The sequence below is a fragment of the Zeus faber genome (assembly GCF_960531495.2).
Source record: "Zeus faber genome assembly, chromosome: 1".
In the NCBI taxonomy this organism is placed as follows: Eukaryota; Metazoa; Chordata; class Actinopteri; order Zeiformes; family Zeidae; genus Zeus; species Zeus faber.
Genome location: NC_137193.1, coordinates 45,512,222 through 45,526,536, shown reverse-complemented (window position 1 = coordinate 45,526,536; position 14,315 = coordinate 45,512,222). Strand labels below are relative to the sequence as shown.

General features: G+C 40.2%; 2 protein-coding genes across 2 annotated transcripts; both read left to right on the top strand.

Moving 5' to 3' along the window:
* Positions 1-641: 641 nt before the first annotated feature.
* On the top strand, positions 642-9,114 carry LOC307234994 (ras-related protein Rab-8A). Its single transcript, XM_080006921.1, has 8 exons — positions 642-787; positions 1,528-1,588; positions 1,996-2,056; positions 3,379-3,456; positions 4,418-4,507; positions 6,074-6,139; positions 6,544-6,594; positions 6,742-9,114. Exons 1-8 carry the CDS (start codon positions 664-666, stop codon positions 6,829-6,831), a joined length of 621 nt encoding a protein of 206 aa, XP_079863047.1. The 5' UTR covers positions 642-663; the 3' UTR covers positions 6,832-9,114.
* Positions 9,115-9,629: 515 nt separating this feature from the next.
* On the top strand, positions 9,630-14,114 carry hsh2d (hematopoietic SH2 domain containing; the record flags this gene model as incomplete). Its single annotated transcript, XM_079996711.1, has 6 exons — positions 9,630-9,680; positions 9,777-9,841; positions 11,430-11,549; positions 11,909-11,998; positions 12,365-12,530; positions 13,761-14,114. The coding sequence occupies 6 exons, from the start codon at positions 9,630-9,632 to the stop codon at positions 14,112-14,114; spliced, it is 846 nt and encodes a 281-aa protein (XP_079852837.1).
* Positions 14,115-14,315: the final 201 nt, after the last annotated feature.

Here is a 14,315-nt window from a genome sequence, read left to right as displayed (position 1 = left end):
TCGACGCGCCGGACAGGGAAACCCCGCCCATTCCCCTAACCCTTCAATACGCGTTGTTGTCATCTTGGAATGAAATCGAAATTAGGAGGAAATTTGACTGAAGACGAATTGTCTTATTTATTGCATGTGTGTACATATTTTCATTTTTTTCCAGTTTCAAGTCAAAACAGGTCGCCTCCGTGTAGGGCTGCGCTTGCACATCTCCACGTAGTGCCCCGCCTTCTGCGGATGAACTGGTTTCGCGACATTTGGTTTGAAGTATAAGGACATTCTCTCCCTCCTACGGAGGCATTGGGGCTTTGACGAGAACACGTCATCTTGCGGCCATCGTTCATCGCGAAACTTTAAGACTTTCCCCGCAAAAGTAAAAAAAAAAAAAAAAAAAAGTTATATATATGTATATTACAGTTCAGTGCATATATGTATGAATATGTATATGTTTGTGACGAATAAACCTCTTGAATCTTGAATAACAACTCCAGCCTGGGCCGCAGCTGCACTGCAACGACCAAACCCATTATATTTTCGGATTTCCGGAGCCACGACGGCAGAGATGATTGACATTCGGCTCCACCAATCAGAGAGGTCCGTTCAATTGACAGGCCGTGACGCGTTCGGCCTTTACGTCGGTCGACGGGCGGGACATCCGCAGTAGCTAATAACATGGCGAAGACTTACGACTACTTGTTCAAACTGCTGTTAATCGGCGACTCGGGCGTCGGGAAGACCTGCGTGCTGTTCAGATTCTCAGAAGATGCCTTCAACTCGACGTTCATCTCCACCATAGGTGAGCTGGAGTTTTGTTGTTCGTGCTGTCTTGGCCTACATGTGAACCGACAGTAGTTCGTCATGCTAAGTTATGCTAACCCTCTCATAATGGAGAGGCTGGTGTGTTAGCAGCCCGACCGGCTTGTCTTATTTGGGGCAGTTTAATAAGGTCAACTGACGCGGATCAGGATCTGGGGTTTTTTTCCTCCACGTTTCTCAGCGGGTTGCTTTACTTGCTTATATGTAGGCATCCGTGTTTTAACCATCAAACCAGTAAAGTTGGCAAGTTAACCCAAACTCTTCCTGTAGAACTCACGATGATGACCATCGTGGCGATGGACACTTTATTGCAGTGTTTGGGCTTGACAACACAACAAGCCTTTCCCTCTATGTGTGAACATGACATAGCATTGTTATTTTATTTTTATTTGATTATGACCAAAATGAAGTGTCAGTGGAGGCAGTTTGGATCCTACCGTCATGCTATCTCTTTATACCATAGCTACATATACAATATGGCGATTCCCAATAATTAACTGCTGTTTATAGATGTGTATAGTACATGCTTTTTGTTTCATCTTATATTTGATCTCTTTCTCGATTTGCACTGTTTTTCCGCTGTAACGGCCACGTGTTCTTCATCCGAATTCCCCCTGAGGTTTCATAAAGCTTTCTTAACTTTATTTATCTTGTGATAAGTTACCTCTCCTGTGCACTGAATCAGTGGTGCCTGAATTCTGCTGTGTTGCTTTCTCTCAGGTATTGACTTCAAGATCAGAACAATAGAACTAGATGGAAAAAAGATCAAACTACAAATATGGTGAGAGCGCAATAATATATTGATGTCCTCTGTTGATCTAGCACTTGTGATACTGCGTTGCAGCAAGAAAAAAAACAACTGAAAAGAATGCTTATGGAACGGCATCATAATGTCCAGATTGTTGCATGTTTGTGTACTGTTATCCACATGAACTCAATTTCCACTTATTCACAGCAACATAAATCTTGAAAATTGTACCACTAAATACTTTAACTACCCTATTTCTTCTATTTGGCCTCAAAAGTTCATATGTATTAGTCTATCTATATATTTCTTTTCTCAAATAGCTAAACCATGTAATGTCAACACTGTTTTAGAAAGTGTCTTCTTGACCAGGGCAATTATCTCAGCTTTAGAGTTGATTAAAACATATAATGAGCAAAAATTACCTTTTTATTATTATTTAGGGACACAGCGGGGCAGGAGAGATTCAGAACAATCACAACAGCCTACTACAGAGGTGCCATGGTGAGTAGCTATGCAAGCTATACCTGCTTATCGAATGGCCAATCCAAAAAGGATTGAGATGGATTGATGAAATCCTGGTGCAATAAAGTGTTGTATTGCGAATAATGAGTAATTTCGTTTGGATGCTTGTTGATGCAGAGTACCAACACAAACAGTGAAATTTTACAATAATCACTAATTTTGAAGGCCACACATGTTATTAATTTAAACATCTGATTTATTCACTGCTTTATTTAAACAAAATCCTGGGCTGTAGTTGAGATGCAAAAATAAAAACTGTAATGTGACTACGTCCCATTTTATTGGTATTGGCTTTGATTAAATGTAATTTTATTTTCATCAGTAAGGGTACATAAGCACAATTTCCGACCCATTATTCGTATTGCATCCATAGTCTAAGCATTATCTAAAATCTCACACCTTGTTGTATTTCCTTAGTAAAACACCACCCTGTATTGTAACCAATAATGTTGGACATACCTGGTGAGCAGGTGTGTCCAACCCATCGCGGGCTCTCTTAAGCTGCTTTCACACATGCACTGTAAACCTGAAATTGTCCGGACCATACCCGGATGAGCTGTGTGAATGCAAATGTCTGAATCATTTGTCCCGGACATTTACCAGACTTAAGCCAGCCAGCATCCTAGTACAAAGTCTGGGTAATGTCCATTGAGGGGTATGTGTGAACAGAGCAGGCAATTGTCCAGATCATTCACAGTGAGCGTGTCACGCGTTGATGACGTCCATATCATGAGTGGATCTTTGTGCACTGAGTATAGCTGCTTCTTACTCCTTTCTTCTTTCCTTTATATTCCTTTCCACTCTCCCATTCATATTGCGGATACGTCCAAATACATGGAGTATCAACGCAAATAAAAGCCTGATAACTGATAAGTCGGTAGCCTTGTCCGCAATCTTGTGTGCTGTAAACTCCCCAGCATCATTGCGTCATATCCTGCCTCCTGTACACTCTACCCAGGCTCCGCCCGCTGTCTAGAACTAATCGGGTTATTTCCAGGTAGTGTAAACGCGTCTGACCCAGACAATCTCCCTTTTTTTGCTACATCTGTGAAAGGGTAAATCCGGACATAGACCACAGTGCATGTGTGAAAGAAGCTTGAGTAAAGTTCAAGTTGAACTGGATGTCTCTGTTGGATGGTGGGTCATGGATTAACTTTGAATTTGTCCCACAACATATCACATTTTCCACAAATATTGTGGCAATGCTGACTGTGATTTGCTTTGGGTGACAACAGTTCTGAAGATATTTTGGTGATTTCAGTCTCAATTAGACATGTGAATGTTGTTTTTTTTTTTTACAGGGAATAATGTTAGTATTTGACATTACCAATGAGAAGTCATTTGACAACATCAAGAATTGGATACGAAATATTGAAGAGGTAAGAAGGTCAAACTGGTTTGTATGCAGTGTTTCCACTAATTGTATTGATGGAATACCCTTGCTAAACTAACACCTTTTTTGGGGGGGGGGGTTGAAACATATATATATATTTTTACCTTACCTGTAATCATAAACATTACAAAATATTTTCCATATTCATGCCTGGAAGAATCTTCTAAACAATTTCAGACCAGATCAGGTTCAGGTCAGTTAAGTGGACCATACCATTACACTGAGCAACGTACTCAGCTCTGCGGAGCAGCTCAAATCAGAGCTTTTTCTTTTTTCCAAACAAAGCAAATAAAAACTGTTTTTTTTTTTTATTGTAGATTAATTTATTTTCCTCCATTTCTAATGTCATTGTATAATTCACACTCTGGAAGTTGTTTTAAGAAGGGCAGTCTTAAGAAAGCTAGTCTCGAAGACATGGCTTTAGACTAACAAAATAACTGAGGAATGTGTGATTTACTTTGTATCTGAGACACTTTGTATCATGAGGAGCTTGTGATTTGTTTGACTCGAGGCAAACGGAAATGCTCGCAAACCCTACGTAGTCTCGTAATTGACGTCACATGTCGGTGCCTATGAGACCTACCAATAATCAAGTAGTGGATTCAATTTAATATTGTATTACATGCTTAGATTTATATTGACAAATTTAACAATCAAGATCAAGTGTTTCTGGATTAGGAATGGGCCAATTCCATATTTGATAAATGGCCTCAACCATTAATTTTACTGAACAGTTTGATGTGGAATGTTGGTTTTGGGTCAGTGAAACATAATGCTTGACAGTTTAGTCTGGTATTGGACCGATATTTGACACAAAGTTTGTTTTATGTCAAGATTCCCACTCATATTTTCTGTTTATTTTCTGCCCCACACACACACACACACACACACACACACACACACACACACACACACACACACACACACACACACACACACACACACAGCATGCCTCTGCAGATGTGGAGAAGATGATTCTGGGAAACAAATGTGATGTCAATGACAAGAGACAGGTGTCCAAGGAAAGAGGAGAAAAGGTGGGACCATGCGCTTTGCTTCGGCAGAGCCGTCTGTTATATAGTCTAGTCGATTATAGAGTAGAGTGCTGGGACTCTCTTAAGGCTGAACAATATGGAAACTGTCGGTGACGTGTTGTGTATTGTGATGACAATATGGCATGCAGACTTCGGGTGACCGCATACAACTGCCAGGAGTAAAATCTAAAGCCAAAATACACCAATCAGCCACTGACAGGTGAAGTTAATAATATTGCCCATCTCATTACAATGGCACCTCAAGGGGTGGGATATATTAGGCAGCAAGTGAACAGTCAGTTCTTGAAGTTGATGTGTTAGCAGCAGGGAAAATGGGCAAGCGTAAGGATCTGAGCGACGTTGACGAGGGCTCGTCCATCTGGTCCGATCTCACAGAAGAGCTACTGCAGCTCAAATTGCTGAAAAGGTTAATGCTGCATTGATAGAAAGGTGTCAGAACACACAGTACATCACAGCTTGCTGCGTATGGGGCTGACCCCTGTCCACCGCCAAAAGCACCTCAAATGAGGACGTGACTGTCAAACTGGACCGTGGAGCAATGGAAGAAGGTGGCTTGGTCTGATGAATCATGTTTTTATTTATTTATTTTTTTGTTTGTTTTTTACATCATGTGGATGGTCGGGTGCGTGTGCGTCATTTACCTGGGGAAGAGATGGCACCAGGATGCACTATGCGAAGAAAGCAAGCAGGCGGGGGCAGTGTGATGCTCTGGACAATGTTCTACTGGAGAACCTTGGGTCCTGGCATTAATGTGGATGTTACTTTGACACGTACCACCTACCTAAATATTGTTGCAGACCAAGTACACACCTTCATGGCAACGGTATTCCCTGATGGCAGTGGCCTCTTCCAGCAGGATAATGTGCCCTGCCACACTGCAAAAAATGTTCAGGATTGCTTTGAGGGACATGACAAAGAGTTCAAGGTGTTGACTTGGCCTCCAAATTCCCCACATCTCAACCCTATCGAGCATCTATGGGATGTGCTGGAACAACAAACCCGTTCCATGGGGGCCCCACCTCGCAACTTACAGGACTTAAAGGATCTGCTGCTAACGTCTTGGTGCCAGATACCACAGGACACCTTCAGAGCTCTTGTGAGAGTCTATGCCTCGACCGTTCAGAGCTGTTTTGGTGACACAAGGGGGAGCTGCACAATATTAGGCAGGTGGTTTTAATGTTGTGGCTGATTGGTGTATGTGGCGCGTTGGTTTCTCAACAACCTGCTTCCGCTCTGGCTCCTTTTTCCCCCATGTCTTCATTGTCTTAATTTCCAAGTTCAAAAGTACCTGGAGCCACTCCGCTTTTGCCCCTTGCCCATCCACACTTCACCAGTACACACCTTTTTAAGATTTATGAAGCGATAACCTACTTGGGTATCAGAATGCAGTATTGAATCGGAGAGAATATCTTAATACTCGAGAGTATCTGTGAAATTTGCCTAATATAGCTTAACTTTTTAAATTTTTGACTTTTGATAGCCAATCCTCGATGTGTATATTAACGTTTGTGTTCTGACTGCCCCTCATCTCTAATCTCCTGCTATCAGCTGGCACTGGAGTACAGTATCAAGTTTATGGAGACCAGTGCAAAGGCCAACATCAATGTGGAGAATGTGAGTACACCTTTCTGCTTTAGTTGGCTGCTAATAGTCTGAAACACTGCAAAATAACATTAAGGAATTCTAAATTATTTTTAATTTCTTAACTTTTATTTTCTGACAGAATAGATTTAATTTTATTTTAACTATTTTATGAGTGATGAAGATCATGTCCAGCTGGTGGATTTTAATGGCAAGGTGGTTTAATATTACATTTAATCTACAATAAAGTAATGATATTATTATTATCATTATTATGTTTACTACTATGATCACCCATATATTATACCTAATATTATCAAGCAATTTTCTATTTTCCCTCTAGACTGCCTTACATCTTATAAAGAAACTCGTAGTCTCCCAAGTTGACATCATGTGCATTTGCTTGATAAAATCCCACCATGTTTCCATGTTGTCAGGCCTTTTTGACCCTTGCCAGAGACATCAAGGCAAAAATGGACAAAAAGCTGGTAAGACTTTGACAGCACTTGAAAATTGGGAATTTGTTCAACTGGTTGCATTGACTGCCTGAACTGCTTGTCTCTGGTCTGTGAGTATTTGTGTTGTTTTTCTTGTTTTTTGTTTATTTGTTTATGAGTAATTCCTGTGTATTTTAGGAGGGCAACAACCCACAGGGCAGCAGTCAAGGCGTGAAGATGAGCGAACAGCCCAAGAAGAACAGTTTCTTCCGCTGTTCACTCCTGTGAGGAGGCGGCAGATCAGCGTCTCCATCCACCACGGCCTTAACTACTCCCCCCACACACTGGGCAGAACTGGACCAAGCACACTCACATCCCCCATCACTCATTTACTTCATGTATTTCTGTCTTTTCTTTCCCCTCTCTGTTTATTAATCTGATTCCTATCCACAGCGGTTCCTCATTCCATCTAAGCACCAGGACCTCCTTTTGCACATGTCCATTTCTAACCGAATGCATAACACAACCAGATTTTCTGAGAAGGGCGTTCCTTCGACCCCCCCCGTCTACTACGTCTTTACCAAAACAAACACGTTGGCTTGCTCCTCCTCAGCTGGATTCCATAATTAAATGGGTTGTTTTTTTTTTAATTTTATTTTTATTTTTTTTCTTTAATCAATGTCTACTACTACTACGACTACTACTACTACCACTACTACTTAAAAAAAACTCTTGTCTTAACAACCTTGAGAGGCAGTAATGATATTCTATTGCGGCAAATGGGCGATTCTCACAATATGTCTTGCTCTGAAGCCACTAAAAGTATGCCTTTTCTCTGCCAAGCAGATATTGTCTTTCCATGTGCTGTATTTCTTATACCTGCCCGGCCTTCTTTTATGTCATTGCTATTAGTCTGTTGTAGCTATGGTGCTTATCAGCAAAGTTGCTCTCTACCATTTTAGGTGTTCTGATGATTCCCTGATATTGTGCCTACTACCATCTCCATATCACTCCCAACTTTCAGTTATGTGCCGCCTGTGTGATTTAAGTCCAGTTTCCTGCTGAGCATCACCACAACCCTCCTGGCTTTGAGGATCCCTTTGTGTTCCGACTAGACTTTAAATTGATGTGGGTGTCCAAATGGGTGATGTGGCTCAAATGTTTTTATACCTACACGTAACTTGAGACATGCAAATTATATCTTGGTGGTCATTGTTTATTTTAAGAAAGGAAAGAAAGCCACCAGATCATTTTAACTCATGAAAGGCTTGATGTCCAGAAATGTGTATTTCTATCCAACTTGTTTTGGTTTTGGTTTTAGATTCATTCCATACGTTCCATTCTTGTACATTCCATTCACGTAGTCTTCCTCTTAAATTATGCAACGCAAACTGTGGTTGAATCACGAACACTTAAGTTGGAGTGTGTTGAGACAAATCACACAACCCTTCTTATTGAACATGGTTGTTCCTGGGCCTTGGACAGGGGCTGTACTGTAGCAGTATTTATGGAGTGTAAAAACAGACCAAGCACCAAAATTACAAAGTGCCCTTTTATGCACATATTGATAATGCACTTTCCTCCCCAGCTTTTCCTTCTGTAAAGGATGCTCAACCTTTCTATTCTTTTCACTCTGGTTATCCAGTTTGTCATCAAATAACAGAGTAGTGAAGAGAGCGGCAGGAGGGCGCCTTTAAAACATCTTTGGATCCCCGAGATCTTGTTCATTTATACTTATTTTAGAATGTTAAAGTGATTTGTGGTATATTCATAGGGGTAGTATATCATTTTATATTCCCTTGTTTTGTTTTGTTTTTTAACCAAACTCTTGTTTGTTCTGTCACCATTATTTCACGCCTGTGTGCCCATGCATGTTGATGTCGAATGACGCAGTTGGAGCGCAGACAGACAGATTGGTGATAAGGAGTTGTCTGTCTCGCCCTCCTCTGCTTGTTGCGCTTCCCTTGCATCACATGCCTTAATATGGCTGCAACCACAGCCATCCCTAACTATGCATCAAGCTGTTAAGAGAAACGAAAGTACACCCGGAGATCTTTCTCAGAACAACACATGCCCTTTAAAACAAGCTTCATTGAGTTGAGAAAGGTGTCGAGGAGCTTGCCTAAAGCGCTTTCTTACTGTTTCCTATCCGTTGTTTTAAGCAGCCAGCACAAGAATAGGAAGAAGTTTAAAAATCGAGTAAAATCAAAATCAAAATTGTCAGTCCACAGAGTCATTATTTCAGCTCAGTTAAACTATGTCCCTTATTTGGACACTGAGCCTTGGCTGAAATATGACTGAGAAATTCGAAATATGCGAGGCTTTTCATTTTGATTGGCTCTATATCACCAATCTGGCAATTTTCCATGGACCTATCACTAGCATTCCTTGGTTGAAATTAAATTAGAACATTTATGATCATTGGTGGATTCCATAGGGACGGATTAGCTTTTTCAACTGTTGTAAATAAGAGATAACAATGATTGTACTGTACTTTCATAAATCTTATTGAATTGATCTACACATTTGTAGATATGTTTACTTTGGATGATTTATTAAAATGAGATTCTTTAAAAAGAAAGTTATGATTATTTCTTTATTTTGTATCAGAAATGTGTGCATATTGGATAGGCCCAAACCTTTTAAGTTTATATTTTATATTTATATATGTTTATATAGTATTTTAAATATGAAATTCCAATTGTAATCCACTTGGCAATTTAATTACAGTAAATTAGAAAGTTGTTGGGTCAATCACAACCCTACCAAAATGTTTTCTCTTGAAATGTTCCACAATTAACAATCTGTCAGTGAATAACAATCTTAATAGCTCATACCAACTTTAAATATAAGGGAGCCCGGGAATGGCAGTAACTCTTTTTGTTTGAGCATCAGTAACTCAATGGTTGTTTGTCTTAGATTCCTCAACCTTTGATACACGGTAGCCATATTTGTCTACTACAAATAACTGTCCCATGGACGTCTATTACACAACCACAGATTATGTAAGAATATCAAATACAAAGAATTCCGTTGTTACAACCTGCCCCACTACTGGGGTGAGTGGTAACACGAGCTGGGGATAGATGTACAGTAACAAGGAGGTCATATGCGGAAATAAGATCCACACTATCCAAGTATGCAAGAACTTTGTTGAAGAATAAACCGTTTTGAATAAAGTGAACAACTTAAAGTGACAAAAACCCTTGTTTCTTCTCAAGCTTCCAATTTAGCACAAGAGCAACACTGTTCCCAGTGCTCCACCCCCTGTCTTCCTCTTCAAGTGCCTGTATCACAGGTGTGTCTGTCGGGATCTCTGGTTGTCTCTTCTCTCTCTTCCCACTGGGAGTCTTCCTTAGTCCTGCTTTGGGAAATGGACGTTTTTAACATTTTTAATGAAATAATGAACTGCAACAACCATCCCCAACCCAAGCAGCCATTACATAGACAGCTGCGGTTTTTTTTTTCCATGAACGCTAAGCATCACACTGAGCTAGAGAAACGGCTCCTTTAAGTTGTGTAAGTCAAACCAATTGCGTCGACGATACAATGAGCGCTACGCAAAAAATATTGTTAATATTGATTAAAAAAAAAAAAGTTACTTTCTTACCTGAAAACCTGTGTTTTGGACGTAATATCCGCAATGTTGCTGACGGAGACGCATGGCACTTACACACTCCTGTTGAGCGCATACGAGCGTGTACGATGTTGATGACGTCACCGCATCGCCCCTCTGACTGGTCAAACTGACTGCGTCACAACTCACCCCGTCGGTTATAGCAGACGTAATACCCGTCTATTCTGATGTTCTAAAATACGTATATAATATCAGTCTATTCTGATATATAATAATAGACGGATATATTATCAGTCTATTCTGATAAATGATAATAGACATATATAATATCAGTCTATTCTGATATATTATAATAGACGTAAAAAATATCAGTCTATTCTAATCTATTATAATAGACATATATAATATCAGTCTATTCTTATATATATTATAATAGTGGTCTAATTGCGCAGTATTTTCGGCTGTCATTGTTTGTCAGTTCAGTGTCTCCGCCCCCCGGTCTGCACTGTCACAGAGTGGTGTTGTACCTGCTGCCACACCGAGCTGCTGTCACCTGGTAGGCAGGACACCTCGTTGCTACCTGTAAAGAACCCTTCTAAATGTTTGTTTCCTATGTTTTAATATTTGTTTACGAATTGGCATGTTATCTTGTGCATTAGTGAGTTTTCAACTTTTACAGTACTACTATATTGGGGCTTTTCTTTCAGTGGTTGTTCTAGTTGAATGGTGATTTAAAAAAAAAAAAAGTAAATAATATTTCCTTTTTTTACGATTGTTGATCAACTTTTTATTATTATTATTATTATTATTATTATTACTATTGTGAATTATAATGTATTTGTTTTCTACTATTGATACGCTCATAACAATGCAGAACTTGTGGTCGTTGCCTCTGTTTTCAGTTGAATTAAGGAACCAGTTAATCTTTAACTCCTCACTGGTGATTATTAATGTACAGTATCCCTGGTAGTTATTACTTTAGTACAATAGTTGAAAACAGAATGAGTAAGAAATAGCACGTATAGCAAAGAGTCATACAGTGAACTGATTACATACACCTTTAGCAATGGCAACATAATGGTGGTGGTAAGGAATGGTATTTTGACTGTATGACTGTTGCACAGAGAATGTTTTTGCATCTGCAAAGATATCGGCAAAGTGGAACATCCATTGACCTCGGAAGATAAGAAATGAAAACCATTCATACAGCTGTGGACAGTGCTAAATATTGCAGATATTTGAAAAAGCTTGACTTACTGACTTGCAGGAAAGTATGAGGTTCTGTCTTTCTCCCCCTTTTGAACCGCAGACGGGGTGCAATGGAGGGAAGGCTCACCCCTTCCTCCCCCCAGATCGCTCTGTTACGGTTCCCCATCGACACCAGGAATGGAACCGTTCCGGAATGGTTTCATGGCGTCATTACCAGGAAGTAAGCACAGAAACATTCCAGTATCTGCTACTGTCATCTCGACCGGCTTTTGGAATGTGTGACCAGCAGAGCAGAGATTTACGGAGGGAGACATGAACCTGCACATTTCAACCATTATATTGATATATAGAATGTGCACTTGTATTGAGTCATTACACTTCATAGCAATTATTTCAGTGCTTTAAAGGTAGGTACTTTTTGAACTGAGATCTCCCTTTGTATGGCTACTTCATTAAAATGTACTTTCAGCAAATAACAAAAGTGCCATGAAATAAAAGAAAAAAAAATTAACAAATGTAAAGAATCACTTGTTTTTTGTAATCTATATTAATATTTGGCCATGTAAATTCCATTTTCAGAGCTGCGGAGGCACTGCTGCTCTCCAAGCCTCCGGGCTGCTTCCTCGTCAGAGTCAGTGAGTCCAGGATTGGCTTTTCCCTCTCATATCGGTTTGTGTTTCCATTTAAATACATTATGCATGAGTCCCCTGTGTACGCTGCTCAAGTGCATTACAAGTAATACCACTTCAAGTGTATTATAATATGTGAAGTATATCTGTGCTCATTGCAAATTCTTGATAGAAAAAAGGAGGATACACAAGAGCATTGTCCACAAGCAAGGATAGCACAAATGTGGGCTGGGAGCGTATTTGAATTAAATTTTTGATTAAATTGATTAAAACGAGTGCCTTCGTTCATTTGTTTTGTCTCAGCACTTCGGTTCAATAGCAGCTTCCGTCCACCCTGCGGTTCACTTCAACTCCGACCCCATTTCCTCGTTCAACTTCTGAATTTCTCTCCCTCCTCCACACAAAGGACTGAAGAGCGCTGCAGACACTTCATGATCGACACCCTGGTGGATGGAAGTTACGTCATCGTGGGCGAGACCAGACATCATGGATCCCTGCAAGACCTGGTGGACTTCCACCGCAGGACCCCCATCACACATTTCCACGAGCTGCTGACGGCCCCATGTGGACAGGTGAGGAAACCCAAACTGAAGCTGAATTTGACTACACAGAGAAACAGGTCTGCCTTTACATCACTTTTTTCCCCAATAAAGGCCCTAAATAAATCATGATCCATGCCCTCTCTCTCTCTCTTTACCTCCTCTTGCTTTTTGATTTAAGATCTCAAAGGACGAGACCCAAACCACTGCTTTTGTACGTATAGCCATTCCAACGAGGTTCTTGATATAACATAATGGCGATATGTATTATATATGTTTCAATGCCTTATAGAGCCCAGATCATTTTAATAAATGTGTCCTTGTATGAAGGCCAATATTTCTTTCTTTGGGATTTTTACGAGAACGAAATTGGACGCTGGCGGATTAAATTTCATGGAATCAAAGCTAAAGGGTATAATATTCTCTAGGGACAATATATGGTTATTTAACTTGTATTCTAACTGTTATTGGTAGTGGAATTGGTCCAATAAACAAAATAACGTAAATCCTGAAGGCCACAGATGCAGCCTTGTTGAAGCCTTTCGTGCCTGATTTCAGACAAATCTGCGCCTGGAAACATGCATTTAATTCATCAAACATTTGCACAAATGTTTACGCTTCAGATTTGTGTCTTAATTTATTTAATCTACACATTCACCAGTTGGTCAGTCTGGTTGTTCAGTCTTCTGCCCCTCCTACTGGTTGCAGTGCGTTAAGTGTATTTTATCATCAGACTTATAGTATAGTAATATTTTCTTTTGTTTGTTTGTTTTATAAGCCGGCTTTTTTGGTGCATAATTTGGGGACTAATAAGGCATTTATCCAAATGCTATGAGCATAGTCAACCAAATTCTAGTTCCCTATATTGAATCTGTGTTGCATTTATTGCATTAATTCCCTCTATTTAATGAATATTTTGTTTCAGCATCACCGTGTTTAGCTTTACTTGGCTTTCATGCATGGCCTGGTTGAGAGCTAAGAGCAGAAGGCCTCATTTGCTGTGAAATTTGATGCTTCCAGAGCAAAACAGATGTAAATAAGATTCTTGTCCAGACGTCTGTCCATGAGTGTCTCTGTACTGAATAGATCAGTTGTGGGTTTTTCTGTATTTTAAATATCAGAAGGAGAGTTACTCTGGTAACCGACACAATCATTCTGCTTTTGCCGAAAGTCTGAAAGTTAAAAGGGAAATTTACAAGATTGGTCGCACAGACTTCCAAAACGTGGTTAATTCATACTTTTTTTTTATGTTGTCGGTTTCAGGTGAACACAGGTAACCCGATACCTATGCCCAGGAAAAAACACGCCGCCAACAACACTCGAATAAACGACAAGCCTCCACCTGAAAATATCCCCAATGTGACCGTGAACTACAAGGTAAGCACAAGCCACGCCTCGCTATATCAGAACACCCCAATTTTTGGAACAGTCTTCACCCGAAGAAGCTTGAACAACAAGTTCCAAAGCGGGGGGAGCGCACCCCAGGAGCACACGTACACTGAAACCAGAGAAGTATTTGAGAGGAGAGGAGTGGACTCTGTCCCTGAGCACCGGGAGGATCTGAGCGGTGCTGAGGGTTGGCTACATCGGCCTCCACCTTTTTCTCCTGACTTCTGATCGACTTAAAGGACAGCGGTGGCAGAACAAGACTCAAAACCAGGAAGTGGTTGTTCTGCTGTCAACATTGCCAATCAAACTCGTTTGACTGCTTGTCACACATGACTGAAATCTACAAAGAGATAATAATAAGGTCAATAACCTTATTTAACTGATGTCAAACAAGTGTACACGTACACAAGCAAATGATGAAAAACACAA